At 35.9% G+C, this 17979-nt stretch overlaps 1 protein-coding gene across 3 annotated transcripts in view; it reads right to left on the bottom strand.

Moving 5' to 3' along the window:
* Positions 1-4441: 4441 nt before the first annotated feature.
* vwa5b1 (von Willebrand factor A domain containing 5B1) overlaps positions 4442-17979 on the bottom strand; it is a 52747-nt gene continuing 39209 nt past the window's right edge. For all 3 annotated transcript variants that reach the window (XM_073875498.1, XM_073875499.1, XM_073875497.1), the window contains 7 exons: positions 16305-16595; positions 16084-16221; positions 14363-14494; positions 12676-12750; positions 12431-12500; positions 8436-8562; positions 4442-5620 (listed from right to left, as the gene is read on the bottom strand). In XM_073875498.1, coding sequence (XP_073731599.1) covers positions 4964-5620; positions 8436-8562; positions 12431-12500; positions 12676-12750; positions 14363-14494; positions 16084-16221; positions 16305-16595 — 1490 coding nt within the window. In that variant the 3' untranslated portion in view covers positions 4442-4963. The remainder of the gene's footprint in view (positions 5621-8435; positions 8563-12430; positions 12501-12675; positions 12751-14362; positions 14495-16083; positions 16222-16304; positions 16596-17979) is intronic.

Raw genomic sequence — 17979 nt, 5'->3', positions numbered from 1 at the left:
CGACTCTTTCAGACCCTTTGCGTCCTGCAGCTGTTTGCATCTCGTGGTAAAGCAGTAAAGTTACCGATGTTCATTTGGGGTTTTGCTCTTGCTGATCCAGGCAGTTTTTGCTGTTGTTGTTATAAAAGATGCCTTTAGTTTTGTGCCTCCTGTGTAGGTTGTCAATTTAGCAGAAAAGTTTGCTGTTCTCACTGTTTACAGGCAGGAGGTGAGCGCACGTGAACGCGCCGATGACGTATGGTGTCTGCGTGGACTCGCTGCGCGGTGGGCATTCAAATTATGCTTACGTATGAGGGACAAAAATGGAAACGTCCGTTCGGACCGAAATCTATGATTTGTTGAACATTTTTTGGTCCTACGCCTTTCACAGATGACATAAATTTATACAAATACATTTAAACAACCTGACACATGATTGCTATCAGGATGTGAGGAGACTTTTAACCAGCATAACAAAAAATGTTTCAGGATCAAATCTGTTACCCTACCTTTAAGTATAAGTTAAAATAAAAACTTAATGTCAAACATATCCCAGAGCATTGGGTCAAATCAAACCCAGCATTTAATTAACATAAAAATGTATATCTGACCCAACAATGGGTTAAAACAACCCAGCATTTTGGGTTGAAATAACCCAGCATGGGATAAATTACAATGGGGGATTGGGTTCGTCCCTTTTTGACTCAAAACTGAATTGAAAATAACCCAGCATTTTTTAAAGTGTATATTTTAGGACTCACGTTAACAGTTTCACTTAAGAGAAATTACAAAATCACTTTAATATCATGTTTGTTTCCTCAAAACAGTTATAGGGTTAAGTGGAGAGCAAAATGAGACATTAGTTTGCAAACAAAATTCAATATGAACACTCTAAAAAATGTTTGGTTATTTTCAACCCAGCATTGAGTCAAAAAAGGGACAAACCCAGCCGTTGGGTTAAATTAACCCAAAAAAAAAAAGTTTATATTTGACCCAACAATCCAGCAGAGGTTAAATTACAACCCAAGGGGATGGGCTCATATTTTGCTCCAACGCTGGGTTGAAAAATAACCCAGCATTTTTAGAGTGAATGTTGGGTTGAATTAACCCAGAAAATGTTTATCTTTAAGCCAACAATGGGTAAAAACCACCTAGCATAAAATTACAACCAAATGGGTTGGGTTCGTCCTTTTTGACACAATGCTGGGTTGAAAATAACCCAGCATTTTTATATATTAGAGTCTATATTACATACATTTAATTTAATAATTTAATAGCCACCTGTACATCCTTACCGTGTGTTGACAAGTGTGTGGTTTGTTATCTATTTTTCATAGCAGAAACATCTGAAACAAAGTTGATACCTGTAAGTGAATAATAAATGAAATCTCCTGTTAATCTCTAAAACTGTGAAATAGAAAAAACTTTGTTTATTCACAGGATACACATGTGGATGTCAAATCTACCTATAGAAAATGGTGTGGAAGTTTCTATGGTCCATTTCTGGGGTCAAAGGATTCTGGATGGAATGGATTAGAATCCCTTTTCAGATTCCAGCACCTCCTCCCCTCGTGCTTTCTCTCCCTCTATCGTGCATCTGAAGGGTGTTATCATAATCCTCTCTTTCATTCTCTCTTTGTACCCCGCCGAGAGGTAACCGATATGATTAAAGCCTCAGATGTGTCATGCACGCTTCAGGACAGATATTAGCATAACTCATAAAAGAAGTGACAAAGAGATTTCATTGTTTTGAGTTACGGGAATGTTTTGACAGCCAGCTGCGGAGTGATTCCCAACGAATGGGTTATGAATAAGCAAAGACATTTACACTGACACAGTGTGTAATTCTCAAAGAGAATCGAGCTGTCGTGAAAGACCCGTAAATGCGGCATTCGGATAAAGAACGCCTTTTTTTCTGAGATTTTTTTTTAAGTGTGGTGCAACATCTACTGGCTGTAAAGAGTACTACTGTTGAATTTTAGTAAGGTTACAGGCGAAAAAACTGTAATGTACATAACATCCAGCTATGAAACTACAGCATCTGCATTAAAGGTGCATTCAAACTCTTGGTTGCCAGATTCAGCCATTCACGTCACTTTGCTTTTAAATAAAGGCATTGCCAAAGACCTCTGTCACTTATGCTTCTCGCATCAGCACCTCTTATTAGAAATGAATGATTTCCAGGTACTTAGTCACTGGAAAATTGCTCTCAGCGAGCTTTAAAAGACTTTTAAAATAAGGATAGGTTTCCAACTGAGAGACAAAAAGGCACCCTTTTTTCAGCATTACATTTTATTACATGCAGTTACACGGCACTGCACTAGCATGTACGCACAAAGTACAACTGATCTCAAAACGTAACACTTTTCACATAAAAAACGAGCCACCTGCCACCTTCACAAGCACATGTGAGAGGTTCGTTCAGAAGAAAACCTCAAATTTTCCACAAAGCACTCATGCATTAGACAACGGTAACTCCAAAACTCATTGTACTCAATAGCAATACCTGAGAAATCAAAATAATAATTGCAAGATAATGAGAGTAAACTAGCTTCTCTTTCAGGTTACATTTTTTAAACAGACTCATTAAATATATTTAAATTATTTTCTAATTGAATAATTAGGTACAAACTGACATCAACAAAATACTGTAATAATACACAGCAATAAATACAATCAGCAAAAATAAAGAACGACTCGATTACACACCGCAGTAACAGTACGACGTTCATTTCAACAGTCCGAAGATTTCTGCAAAGTTAGGCACTTAATACCGGAGAGCACTTGCATCAAGTGTCGTTCCAGTGACGATTTGACATCTTTTACGAGCGTAAAGGCAAACAAATGTACATTGCATGATGGATACAATGTTACGCTAGCTGCGTTTCCATTACAAATTTGCGCAAAACTTATGCAATATTTTTTAAATGTCAACAAAAATAAAGTGAAATGCCATTTTCACTAACCAATGACATGCGACTAAAACATAGTTTTTCCTCTCGCAATAAGTCATACCAAACATCACGTCGACAGATTGTAGGTTTACGATCACATCCACCGAACTAGCCATTAATCAAATTTGACGCAGCAGTTTTATTTAAACAATAAAGGGACACTCCACTTTTAAAAAAATATGCTCATTTTCCAGCTCCCTTAGAGCTAAACATTTTAGTTTTACCGTTTTGGAATCTATTCAGCGGATCTCCGGGTCTGGCGGTACCACTTTTAGCATAGCTTAGCATAATCCATTAAATCTGATTAGACCATTAGCATCGCGCTAAAAAAATAGCCAAAAGTTTGGATATTGTTCCTATTTAAAACTTGACTCTTCTGTAGTTACATCGTGTACTAAGAACGACGGAAATTCAAAGTTGTGATTTTCTAGGCAGATATGGCTAGGAACTATACTGTCATTCTGGCGTAATAATCAAGGACTTTGCTGCCGTAACATGGCTGCAGCAGGCACAATGATATTACGCAGCGCCTGAAAATAGTCCCCTGCTATTGAAAGTAACCAAGGGGGACTATTTTCGGGCAGTGCATAATATCACAAAGTCCTTTAATGCCAAAGAAAACCTTTTATATACTTGGGAGCAGACACGTATGATGTGTTTTTTGGAGGTTTTGGTACATACAGTACTGCGTCATCTTCAAATAATGATTATGTGAATTACATAAATCAGGTGAGCGGAAAATGCAATTTTCCATTTTAGCGAAATACACCTTTTCTGGATTGCCTGAAAAAGCAACTCATGCGAGCGTGAAAACGTTTTTGCAAAGTATGGAAGTTTTTGCAGAATTGACGTGTTGCCGTATTTTCAATTCGCAATGTCAATTTGCGCAATTTGAAGGATAATGGAAACGCAGCAAGTAACTGCAATTTTTGATGGCTACAAAAAGCCTGAGGTGCCAAATGCCACATACTGTAAAGCAGTAAACCACATCTTCAGCTAAAAACACAATACTTACTATAAGGCTTTACTTCGTACAATTCATGTCTTTTTTTGGTACAAAACCTTTTAAAGCAGCAACAAGACAGTTTCTTAAAAGATATGCACAAAACATTTTTAGAGACGGATTAGAAATATGAACAATCATTGCATTTAAGAGATTCAAATTGCAAAGACATGCAATTTTTTATGTTGTTCTGGGTCAATATTTAAACACATAAATGCTTCTGGCGACGCAAGTTTAATTTCACACATAGTTGCGTTCTTAAAATGTGTTTAAATATAAATATGCGTTGCAGTCTCAGCATTGCCACAAGAGGCGCTGTAGCACCTATTTATACTATTTGTGTACATTTTATTTGAACATAACAGCGATAATTCATGGCACAGGCATTTACATGTTACTCGAACGCCACATTGAGGACTGAGGCATGTTACCGCCACTAATGCAAGAACATGTGCGAAAGTCTTAGGCCACCACCATGTTGTTTCGGCAAAGTTTTAATGAATCTACTGTAATGGTGGCCTAATGGGGCATACAAACCAAACGCGAATTCAACGATTTGCACATATAAAGTCAATGCAAAAGCACAAATAGACATGAAAAGACACAAAGAGACGCGAATAGATGTGACCTCGAGTTGTCGCAAATCAGGTGCCGCAATTGTCACAAAAACGTGCTGTTCGCTTCAAACGTGTCTTTGCGCAAGTTGAAAATATTTGCATGAAAAAAATTGCATGACACGAAGGTAAATCCCGCGAGTAATCTAGAGCAAGGAACGCGATTCTTCGCGTTTGGTGTGTACACAGTATAAGACTTTTGCACTGTACTGTTTATAAAAATTATTCAACAGCATGCTTGCAATGTGCTGGCCAAGCGTTTGTTTCTGCATTTGCATACTTCTCGCTGTATGGTAGATGACATGAAATACTGGTACATTCTCTATTCATAAAAACTAAAACGAGATAAACGTAAGTAAATAAAAATAAAACTCTCTTTTAGCATAGTTTAAAGTCGAGTCCCTACCCTGAGCTCACATGCTGTTCGGGTTGTAACACAACATGTTGAGTTGCAGGTTCTCGTCCCAGTGTCTGAGAATAATGAACAACTGATTGGCTGACGCTTTAACAGACGCCAGGTCTCGGCCCTCGGGGACGATCTGTTCATTCAACCACATGCTGGCCTTAGCGGCGATCAGCTCCCACTCGATGAAGTAACTCGCCGAGCTGTGCTCCAGCCAGGCCAGAGCTACAGCAGTGGCCCACACCATCCCTTCTGTGTCAACCATGCTCTTTTGCAGGCTGCCCGGGGAACCTGGCAGGGGCGCCACCAGAGTTTCAGACTCAGACCCTCGTCCGCTGTCGTACAAAGAGTTGATAGGCGACGTCGAGGCCATGGTTGACATCGAAGAGAAACCGCCCATCAGCGGGGACTGGAAGGAGGATGAAGACGTGCAAGATAGAGGCTCCTCGTATTCGGAAATCAAGTCCGAGTCTTTCGGTGGAGGAGAGGAGCCGTGGTGGACCTCCAGGCTCTCGGATCGTCGTGAGCCGGAGTGAGAGGGGTGGGTAAGGCTGATTCTGTGGCTGGTGAATGGAGACGTCCACTTCAGCTTGTCCATGGGCACGTTGATGGCTTCACACAAGGCATCATCCAGCATGAACGCCCCACAAGACAGCTGCAACGACACCTGAAAAGAAATGAAGAGCATTTGCTTATGTGCTGTTGGGCTATGGAAAAAATGGGGTTAGAATAGGGCTGTCAAACAATTAATCGCAATAAAAAAATAAAAGTTTGTGTTTGCTTAATATACAATTATTATGTATATATAAACACACAAAAAGTCATGTATATATATAAGAGACATTTATATATATATATGTATATATATATATATTTATATATATATATATATATATATATATATATATATATATATTTATTTATTTATTTATTTATTATATTACATATAAATACAACTTTATATATATATATATATATATATATATATATATATATATATATATATATATATTAGGGGTGTAACGGTACGCAAATATCACGGTTCGGTGCGAACCCCGGTTTTGGAGCCACGGTTCGGTTCATTTTCGGTACAGTAAGGGAGAAATGCAAACATTAAACTGCAGGTTGTTTATTACTTTAAACTTTTTTTTACAATTTGTTTACACTTTTTTAAACACTTTATTAAAATATAACAGATAAAATATATATAAAATGAAAAAATAATAAATAAAATACTACTGCAAAGATATTTTTTACATTATTTTATAACAGAAGGTAACTCTTATCTTAACCTTCTCTTAAACTTTTTCTACTAAAACCTTGAACTAACAAATTCAATTCCTGAATACATTTATGAACTATTAGCCTACATTTTTGCCACTAAAAATTTTCTGTTTTGATTTATTTTGGATTGTTTAACTCACAGAATTGAATTGGCTATGTACCATCTCTGTATAAAAATAATATTACTGCTCTATGTGTAACTGCATAGCAAGCAACATGATGATATACTTATTATACACTCATTTTGAGATTAGTGAGCTGCATACATGGCCATCTTTGATCTTTTGCACGTTTCTCCTAATCTTTGCTTGTGTCATCAATGTAAGCTGTGACTTTACTTACGAACCCCTCCGCAGCTGAGTAACAGCTGAGTAAGCCCGGGTTACAGCTCTTCTCTGTCCCGACCAGCTGATCGCATTGTGACAATGATATGATTGACGTGATATGCAGATGAAAAATCTGATCACGCATTCCTTATTCTTGCTGTCACAGAAAGCGCGTCTCATGAATGCGTAGCAACGAAAGACGTGCATCCTCTCACGCACTTTTGAAAGAACAAAGCAGCGCGTTGACACGCGTTTAACATGCGCTTTTAGATACGACACGTAAACGTTTACATCAATAATCAAACGGATATACAACTAAGTAAATAAAAATCTTTCTGCGGGCCGAATTATGTTATATGTTTGACAGAAGACTTGCGCTGAACGCGGAGACTTCCGCCACTTAATATGTTCGTGCGGAAACCCACGTATTATGTTCCGCACAGGCGCACACAAAGTGCATTCGGCCTTTCGGTGCACCGTGCCGAAAGCCCTGAACCGAAACGGTCCGGTTCGAATACACGTACCGTTACACCCCTAATATATATATATATATATATAATTAAACGTTTTCATAAATTTGTACATGTATGTGCATATTTTTATATACATATTAATTACACACAGTACACCTATATAAGTTATTCAAACACAAACTTTTATTTTGTATTGCGATTAATCGCGATTAATCATTTGACAGCCCTAGTTTGGAAACATTAAGGCAAATAAATAATAACAGATTTTTTATAAATTTGTCTTTCACTAAAAAATTTAAAATCTCTCATAATTTACTCCCTTATGCCATCCCATATTTGACTTTCTTCATTTGAACACAAATCATTTTTTATTAAATTATCCATCACTTAACGTACATATATATATATATATATATATATATATATATATTAGTGCTGGGCATAGTTCTAGATTAATCTCCTACAAAATAAAAGTAATTTTTGCAAAAAATATGAGTTTGTGCTGTGTGTAATTATTATGTATACATAAAAACACACACATTCATGTATGTATTTAAGAAACATTTACATGTGTATATATATTTATTTTTATTTTTATATATTCTATATTATATATAAATTAAAAAGATATATAAATTAAACATTTCTTAAATGTATATATATATATATATATATATATGTGTATGTTTAAATATACACAATATTTACACACAGCACAAACTCATATATTATGCAAAATATTACTTTTATTTTGTAGGAGATTCATCTAGATTCATCTATGCCCAGCCTGTGTGTGTGTGTGTGTGTGTGTGTGTGTATACCTGGTAATTATCACGTTGTGGGGACCAATTGTCCCCACAAAGATAGGAATACCAGTGTTTTTGTGACCTTGTGGGGACATTTTGATGTCCCCATGAGGAAACAAGCTTATAAATCAAACAAAATGATGTTTATTGAAAATGTGAAGTAGGAGAAAGTTTCCTGGGATGGTTGGGGTTAGGGAATGGGGTAGGTTAGGGGAATAGAATATACAGTTTGTATGGTATAAAATGCATTACGTCTATGGAATGTCCCCACAAAACATGGAAACCAGAATGTGTGTGTGTGTGTGTGTAATCCTATTCAAATACGAAAAGCCAAACACGAAAGCATTTAACTTTACATAAGGATCATGAGATATTGATCGTCCCTTGTTAAATGTCATCAGATCTATTATACACTAATATATGTGAAGACTTGCCTATGCTCGTGAAGTGAGTATTGATCAGCTATATAAAGGTTGTGTGGGGAGTGACCGCAATACTCTAAATGACGTCATTACGAGCGGTGTGAGATGTTTTGTTGAATCTACTGAAACTCTAGGGGACTATGAAAGCAGAAAATGCAATTGAAGGGATACCAGAGGGATGTAGTCATTGTTGTCATTCTCGCTGTCTCCCATCGAGTTGCTGGTTTTGATTTGCGATCGACTCATGAAGCCCCTGGCGGCTTTCGACAGGAGACGCGCCCGGGTCAAACTCAGCTTGCTAGAGAAAAAAAATGCAACACCTTTTACTCTAGTGCCGTGATGTCTTTATTAAATCCCCATGGCGTGTTTGATGTGTGTTTAATGTGTGAGACCTAGCCCTTCTTATCCATTCATTTGCCTACTTGAAAGCTCTGCTCCTCATGTTCTGATCATTACTTAAGATGAAGTGACAGCTAGAGAGGGAACTGTGAAAAAGACTCCAGACAAGCCAGGGATGGGGTTTACTTTCATGTCCGTGGTTTTTGCACTTCCTCCGGATGAAACCGGCTTTTGCTGCAGTAGCATGAAGATTTCCAAGCTGGTTGGTCAATCTTCGAGTTTGTAGTTGTTAAAGGGATAGTTCCCCCAAAAATGATAATTACCCCATGATTTACTCAACCTCAAGCCATCCTCCATGTATGCACTTATCTTTTTTCAGACAAACACATCGGAGTTGTATTGGAAAGTGTCCTGGCTCTTCCTTGCTTTATAATGGAAGTAAATGGTGCTTTGGATTTGAAGGCCAAAAAGTCCACCCATCATTCACAGAAGTCATATTTAACATATTAAGAAACATATTTAAAACTTTAGCATTTGGTAACACTCGACGTGCATTCACAAAAGAGTGCATTTCCAGTGAATGAAATAGACGCAGCGTACGAGACAAAGTGGCAAAGTGACGGACGAACAAGCGAAGAGAGCAAAATTTTGCCAGTCGAAAAATAGAAACTTTAAAGGCGGAGTCCACGATGTTTGAAAAACGCTTTGGAAAAGGAGACGGGCCGACTACCAAAACACACTTATAGCCAATCAGCAGTAAGGAGCGTGTCTACTAACCGTCATTGTTGCCTGGGTTGCGTATGTGTGGGGCGGGTCTATCAACAGAAGGTCCAGATTCTATTGGGGTAGAGCCGTGTTTTTTTAGGTGATTTCAAATATAAACAATGGCTTTCAAACATCGTGGACTCCGCCTTTAAGTGGGAATTTAAAAGAAAATGTTGGAGGATTTCGATATTAGAGGATATTAAGTTTTTTGCCCAGCCCTATCTCTTTAAAACGCTTAATTCAAACAAAAGTAGTAGTTCAAGTGTAGTGCAATGCAAAAAAATTATTTTCAAGAAAAAAGATTCTTTGCATTTTTGTCTTGTTTTCAGTAAAACTATCTACAAATACTTAAATAAAGATGCTTTTTCTTAATGAGCAAAACGACCCAAGAAAATAAGTCTAGTTTTTTAGACCAAAAATATCAGATTTAAGTGATTTTGAGCATAAAACAAGCAAAAAAATCTGCCAATGGGGTAAGCAAAAAAATCTTGAACATTTTTCTTAAACACTAAATTCAAGAATAATTTAAGAAAAATTTGCTTACCCGATTGGCAGATTTTTATTGCTTGTTTTATGCACAACATCACTTAAATTTGATATTTTTGGTCTAAAAACTAGATTTCTTTTTTTCTTCATCAAGGAAAAGCATCTTAATTTAAGAATTTTTAGATATTTTTACTGAAAACAAGACAAAAAATACTAAGAAATTATTATTTTTTGCAGTGTGGGTGCTCTAAAAAGTCAATTTGTATACAAATTCATACTCATTTGTTATATAAATATGAATGTAAAGTATTGTCCCAAATATAAGACACATTTTTTTTCATGGAAATGCCTCTCAATAAATGATGCTGTCTTATATTCGAGCTCTAGACTATTACAGTACATCAATCAAAACGTACACCCGCAAAAATGTGGTTGGCGGTGCCAAACAAAGTAAACAACTTAACCTTGACTAAAGAAACCTGATAAACTACTGTTAATAAAACATTAATAGGCTACGTGTTTGATATGAGATGGGGAGCTTAGACTAATTGTTATAAGATGGACTGCAGGTAAATATGGTACTGTATGCCATATGAAAAATAAAATAAAAATGTGGGGAACCACACTTGTCCTCTTTGACTTTTTTTAACTATTTTCTTAAAAAAATAAAAAAAACAAGAGTTGGTCTTAAAAAAGCATTTTTCCAAAAGGTACACTTTGAAAGGGGGAGGGGGGGTCGTCTTATATTCGGGACTACGGTATTTACTTTGTACATGACATACATCATTTGTTTTGCCTTTGAGCGTCACATCATCTAACAGCTGTCCTCCCACTTTTGCTCCCTATATATATATGGGGTCTGCATAGAAATAGTGTGACTGCGGCATTAGAATGGAAACCATTAAAGCTACACTAACATCTACAAACTCAGTTTTAAACTTTTACAGTAACTATTTTAATCACACACGTAACAGTGCTTCACTTGAAAACATAGCGTGGGTCAAAGCAAGAGCAAAGAAATTAAAGTAGCGTGCCCACACTTTTTAATGCCACACAATTTATTAAAACTGAAAGTGTGTGACTAACATCCGATTTTCACACTTCCTTAGGCAAAATATCCCACATTTAAAGGAAACCTTTTAAAACCTTTGACGTCAACAGAGCCAACACTTGAATAATTGACTCAATTAACTGTAAGAGAGCAGTTAGGTACTCCACATAACAAGGAAATGTTTTGTAGAGGTGTATCATTCTGAATGATTCATCTTTAAATCTTCAAAATCACAGATTGTTGAAGACTAAACATGGCAAAAAATGACTTTCTTACACTGCAAAAAAAATGATTTTCAAGAAGAAAAAAAACGTAGTATTTTTGTCTTGTTTTCAGCAAGATGCTTTTTCTTGATGAGCAAAATGACCCAAGAAAATAAGTCGAGTTTTAAGACCAAAAATATACAATTTAAATGATTTTGTGCATAAAAAAGCCAATGCCAATGGGGAAAGCAAAAAAATCTAGAAATTTTTTCTTAAACACTAAATTCAAGAAAAATTCCCCATCTGCTTACCCCATTGGAAGATTTTTTTTTTTTTTTGCTTATTTTATGCACAAAATCACTTACATTTAATATTTTTGTTCTACAAACTAGACTTCTTTTTCTTGAGTCATTTTGCTTATCAAGAAAAAGCATCTTAATTTAAGAATTTTTAGATATGTTTACAAAAAACAAGACAAAAATAATAAGAAAACTTTTTCTTGAGAATAATTTTTGCAGTGTACTTAGCATTTTTGTCCTGTTTTCAGTACAAATATCTAAAAATTAATTAAGACGCATTGGCAAAAAACATGGCAAAATTGACTTTCTTACACTGAAAAAAAAGATTTTCAAGAAAAAAAATCTTAGTATTTTTGTCTTGTTTTCATTAAAAATATTTAAAAATTCTTAAATTAAGATGCTTTTTCTTGATGAGCAAAATGACCCAATAAAATAAGTCTAGTTTTTAGACCAAAAATATCAAATTTAAGTGATTTTTTGCTTAAAACAAAGAAAAATATTTGCCAATAGGGTGAGAAAATTTTATTTACAAATAAGTTTACGTTTTTCTTAAAAGCTTAATTCAAGAAAAATTCTCACTCCATTGGCAGATAATTTTTGCTTGTTTTAAGCACAAATTCTCTTACATTTGATATTTTTTTTTGTCTAAAAATTGCTCATCGAGAAAATTCATCTAGATTTCAGAATTTTTAGATATTTGTACAGAAAACAAGACATTAAGAAAGTCATTGTTTGCAGTGAATCTGTTGCATACCTTCGCACATCTTTGTGATCACTGGTCATACCATCCATCTAAACATTACCCGTCTTTAATCTTTTTAATGAGCACTGAGGTCTGCTCATGCTCGTGTTGAACTCATTATATGCGCACACACACAGAATAACAAAATGCAAATTCGGTCCATGACGCAAAACAATAAAGTCACAAAATCTGTTGAACACCACATCTGTGCTTTTTGATTTACAGTGTTTGGAAATGCATATCTTGATTTGTGGTTTGCAAGGCATCCATAGCAAACCTACCTGGCTGAGAAAAGACTCTCAGTGGATCTCTGCGAGGAGTCAGAGGTCACCGATGGTGTCCGCTGAGAGCCTGTAAGACAAGACAGGTTGGTACGACCCAGTACAAAGGATGCTCAACAAACTTGCCCATATGTTCCTCAAGATCACACCAAATGAAGTTAATATGGTTGTGCTGCTCGAGTGATGCATCTTAACCGAGTTAACGGACACAAACAGAAACCAGACAGCAGGTAGGATGAATTCACCTTCAGTGACGCTACATCGGTCCCCACTGGAGGATGAGGATGTTTTGCGAGAGGAATGAGATCCGTCCTCCAAACCTGTACAACACAGAACAGTTTTAGGGCAAAACTGTTCTTCACATCAGTTAGGTTTGTTGGGTTGGAAAATCTAGTCTTTTATGCACCAAAGTCTTGCATAATTAGACATCAAACTCTATTGGTGGATTTTTTTATAACTCTTCAGGTAAAGAAAAATATACAACACTTTCTATTTTATTTTTAGCCTTTCTTTAGTCGTAACCTGGTTACAGTGATAACAGCCGCATCACAGAAAAACTTCAGAGAGTATTGCGTGAAAACAGACCTGGGGTCTGTATGAAATTGAACTCTGGTTCAAGACTAAGCAATCGAACCGTGCGATGCAATTAGAGCTGTCATGATTATTAAATTTGGCTGACGGTTAATTGCCTAATAAATTGTGACGATTATGACAATTAATTGTCTGTTTTATTTTTTTTTACATTTCATTCTAATACAATTTTTGATTTGTTCATGAAATTATTTTCACACATTGTTGTGACAATTCACATTAAATATTAAGGTTTACCTGGCAGTAAATATTAATACACATAACACATATTTAAAAGTAATTATTTAATGAAAATATATCAAAAACTGAAAATTATTCATAAGAAATAAGCACAATAAAGTGTCTGAAAAATAAGTGAAAATAAAAATAGTAGGCAATCCTACTAAGGTCATAGTAGTACTGGACCACATGTCTGTAGTGCCTGCAAAAAAATAATATTCCTTACAGATCCTTAAGAATAGCGTCCTTCACTTCCCTAAATTTGGAATTGCTGTTTTGTTTTACCTGGCTGTTCATACTGCTTATCAAAGGTTTACAGCATTTCTTTAAATGCTGTTTTTTCCACTGTATTGAATGGCTTTGCAATGTATCGCATTACCCTGTCAGTTAACTCATTTACCGCCAGCCTTTTTGAGAAAAGTTATCTTCTATAAATATATAAACATACAAATTATAGCAAATTAAAGAACACACCCTCTGCTTTCAAACAAACAATAAACAAACAAACAAACAAACAAAATGGGGAAAAAACTTTCATTATATATTTACTTTTTTCACTTAATTTAACCACTGAAATATGGACATTTCTCTTCAAAAATACAACATTTTGAGCAAAAAGCTTAAAAAATTGCGTTTTTGTAAAGGAATTTATGTTAGAGATCAGACTCAGAATGACTATCAAACATAAAGGCAGTTAAAATAAATCATTAAATCTTTTTAACTTCCGTTTTTGATCAATTCGGTTTGGCGCCATCCAGTGGATAAAAGCGGTATTACACTTTCACTTTGAAATTCGTCCAGAAAGGCATATTTATTAGTTAAATATTAACTTATAATTGACGAGATAACTCGTCAATGGCGGTGAATGAGTTAAGGAGCGGCCTCGTTTATGCAGACACTGCAGCTCCCCCTTGTGTTTTTTAGAGAGATGTGCAATCATTGCGGTGATCTGACATCATCACGATGAGGTCAAACAATCGCAATGAGACAATTATTTAATCATTGTTACAGCCTTAGATGCAATATGGATTAATGCATCTCTTAGCCATTCAAAGTTTATTGTGATAGCTCTGAAAAACTTGTAGATGAGATCAATAGTTATTATTAAGTGTTCGGTCTTACTGCTGGGTAATGCTACATCATTTTGCTCGGGTAAACCGCCGGACTGTGATCGACCCAGACCCACAGAGTAACCGAGGTACTTCCTGCTGCCACAGCGAGAACTGCAGTGCGAACTGCGTTTATGATCCTCCCCTGAAGACAAACAAACACACACTCATTACCATAATTTAATTTTGTCCTTAAACCTGGAATGACTCTCTCGTATAGAAAGTCACATTGATCTAACGTTTCCTCTAAGCTACACAGATAATACTGTATATACATACCGGTTCAAAAGTTCAGGGGCGGTGGACTGAAATGTTTTTTTTTTGCCATATTGCAAACCTTTTTATCTGAAGGCATTTGTCTGAATAAATGAGGTCAGATATGTGGAGAAAATACCCAGCAATTTTGCATTTAAAAGATCCAAACACAGCCCAGACGTCTACCGTAAGCAAAAAAAAGAGGAAAAATTTGGGCTGTCAGTGAAAATTTAAGAGACGTCTAACCATCAAAAATAAAATAAAATAAAATAAAATAAATAAAAAAGGTCATATGACTGCTCACTTTTAAAAATGCAACGTTTGTTTGATCTTGATGAATCATACTGTCAGCGATGTAAACACGACAGCTTTCTTTTTCGATCAGACGGCTTTGTGTTTTCTCCGGGCGGACCTTTAAAGATCCTGACACACACGTCTCCCGCAAATCCTGTGCAATTCAACCAATCAGCGGACGACTTCGAATCTGCTGAAGTGTTTCCCAATAAGTGTACAGTGTGCATCACGCGTTCAGCCAACGGTCCATGAGTTACTACTCATAGCCAGACTTACGCGTTTTTATATTGTTGTTATACACTGAACTGTTATAAACTTAAACTGTTAAAACGTCTGTGAATGATGGTTGCTGTTATTGTAGCGAAATCTCCACACCCTTAAACATGATGCCACACAAAACGAAACGTGATTGGTTGCTTTATGTGTCAGTCATATGGCCTTTTTTATTTAATAAAATGTTTTATTTTATTTTAAGTTATTTTATTTTTATTATGTTTTATTTTATTTTATTTTATTTTTGTATTATTTATTTTTATTTTATTTTGTTTTTTTGTATCATTTATTCTTATTCTTATTTGTTTTATTTTATTATTTATTTATTTATTATTTAATTGTTTTGTTTTATTTTGTTTTATTTTTTGTATTATTTATTTTATTTTATCTTTTGTATTATTTATTTTTATTTTTTGTATTATTTATTTTTTATTTTATTTTTGGTCTATGGTAAGACGTCTCATTAATTTTCACTGACAGCCCAAATCTTGTCTTGTTTTTGCCTACAGTAGACGTCTGGGTTCTGTTTGGATGGATATTTACCTAGACGGTAAATTCATTACTATCATTACAAAGCACAAATCTATTTATAAATGTTTGTAAAATGGATAACCAAATAATAAAAAAACAGCCAATAAGAGTTCAGAATAGCATTGAACTCCTTTAGGCTGTTTTAAAAGCATCTCAAGGTGAAGAAGCTGGTTGATTCAATTTGGAGAAACTTAAGGCAAATGTTGACTATGTTGAAGATCCAAAAATATTAAATGTGTAGTTTTAATTTATTTTATTTTGTAGTAACATAAACAAGAATGAGAAGATGACCCTAAGATTTTGAACGGTAGTGTATACAGTGATGCAGTACTGTATATCAAATTATAATCAGTAGAAACTTTAAAGATTCTTGAGATTTACCAGGGCGGCTGTACTCAACACCAGTGGGTAAATATTCATTGCTGTCCAGTTCGATGGGTACAAATGCTGTGTATTTGCTCAAGATGTTGCAGGCTTTGCTAGTGTGGATGGCATAAAGCTGGTACCTCCTCCCAGAACCTAGGAGAAATGACAAGGAACTTAACCTGAGGTTGACCCACAACAGTTTTCTTATATAAAACACATCCGCTCCAGTTTCTTACCATGCTCAATCTCGCATTCTTTATCTGCCATGTGTTCAAAGTCTTGAATAATCGAACGCGCTGCCAGATGATGAAAGGTTTCGTTCCACAGTTCTTCGTGAACCTTCTCCTCTCGTTCTCGGCCTTTGAGGTAAGGCTGAATGTCAAAGGACACCTCCCATCTCACAGGTTTTCCACACAGCAGTCCCGATACAACCGCTTTGCAATCTCCCTTCCCTCGAGCAGCCTGAAATTCTGGAGCATGAGGATCTTGGGGCGTTTCGACTTCGCAAAGCTGATGCGTGTAACCATCTGTTACAATAAACATGTTGTTCTGAGCATTAACAGATGTCACAACAGTCGCAACAAAACACTCTAGACCGGCAAAGCTGGTTTAACTGGTGACCAACTCGCATGACCAATAAAATTCTTGAAACAAAACATATTACTTGTTTTACATGTTACTGGTCTACCTTCATTGCTTCTTCCACCTTCATGCTTTTATCCAAAGCAACTTACAGTGCATTCAAGGTGTACATTTGATCAGTATGTGTGATACCTGGTCATCAAACCCATGACCTTAAGCCAACCCAATTATCTACCAGCTAAGCAACAGGAGCATAGTTTGATCTACAACCTACAACAAAACCAGCTTAAACAACTGTTGTTGAACTCCCAACTGGTAACCAACTATCAGTAGCAAACCAGTTCATGTAAAACCAGTTAAAACTATCATGGAAATGGAAGCTGGTCCAGACAGGTCTAAGCTGATTTGTTTGCCATATCGATGACTATGGTGGGGTGACTTTTTGTCTGCCCCTGACAAAAAATGGCCATCGTGAAACATTTGTGATAATTTCTATGATCGAATCTCCTAAACGGTGGTCCTTCGTCATACATTGAGAGAGATTCAAAGACTACCGTTGTAACGATCTTGTGATCCTGCGATTATTTTCTGGCAGTGACAGATATTTAGCATGATCCTACGACCTACGCCTACTGAGTAACCAATAAAATGCAACATCAGAGGATATAGTGATCAACTTGTCGCTAAAAGTTAACTCGTCAATTAAAAGAAAATGCTTCCCTGCCAATGACAAGTATTTCCGGCAATCTGCAATACCGCTATTATCCACCAGGTTTCGCAACTTAAACAACCCGGAAGCAACGAAGAGTTATATGAGCTGTATGTTTTGAGAATCGCTCCCAATCTGATCTCTATCAAAAATTTTATTATCTCAGCTTTTTGCTCAAAATTTGGTGTTTTTGAAGAAACCTACCCATGTTTAAGTGGTGAAGAAGATAACTAATGAAGGTAGGATGAAAGTTTTTTTGTGTTTTTTTTAAGCAGAGGGTCTGTTCTTTCATTTGATATATTGTATGTTTATATATTACAGAAGAACATCTTCTGAAAGGCATTAAACTTTTGTGAAAATCATGAAAAATGCTGGTGCTGGCTGACAACTTAAAAAAAAAACACTGACAGGGAAAGAGTTAAATATGTTTTACTGTGAAATCTTTATGTGAAGACTCTGCTGAACCTATCATGCAAATATTCATGATTTATTACTAAACTGTAAATTAGATGCAAGTTCCCTGTGCAAAAGTGGCATCTGTGATTCACTTTGCTGTGTTTGTTCACAACTAGTGCATCCTGATGTCGTTTACTAACTTGCGTCGTGGCCTACCAACAGTA

Source organism: Misgurnus anguillicaudatus, chromosome 13, assembly GCF_027580225.2.
Source record: "Misgurnus anguillicaudatus chromosome 13, ASM2758022v2, whole genome shotgun sequence".
In the NCBI taxonomy this organism is placed as follows: domain Eukaryota; kingdom Metazoa; phylum Chordata; class Actinopteri; order Cypriniformes; family Cobitidae; genus Misgurnus; species Misgurnus anguillicaudatus.
The sequence above is the reverse complement of the archived record's forward strand: the minus strand, read 5'-3'. Positions and strand labels throughout refer to the sequence as shown.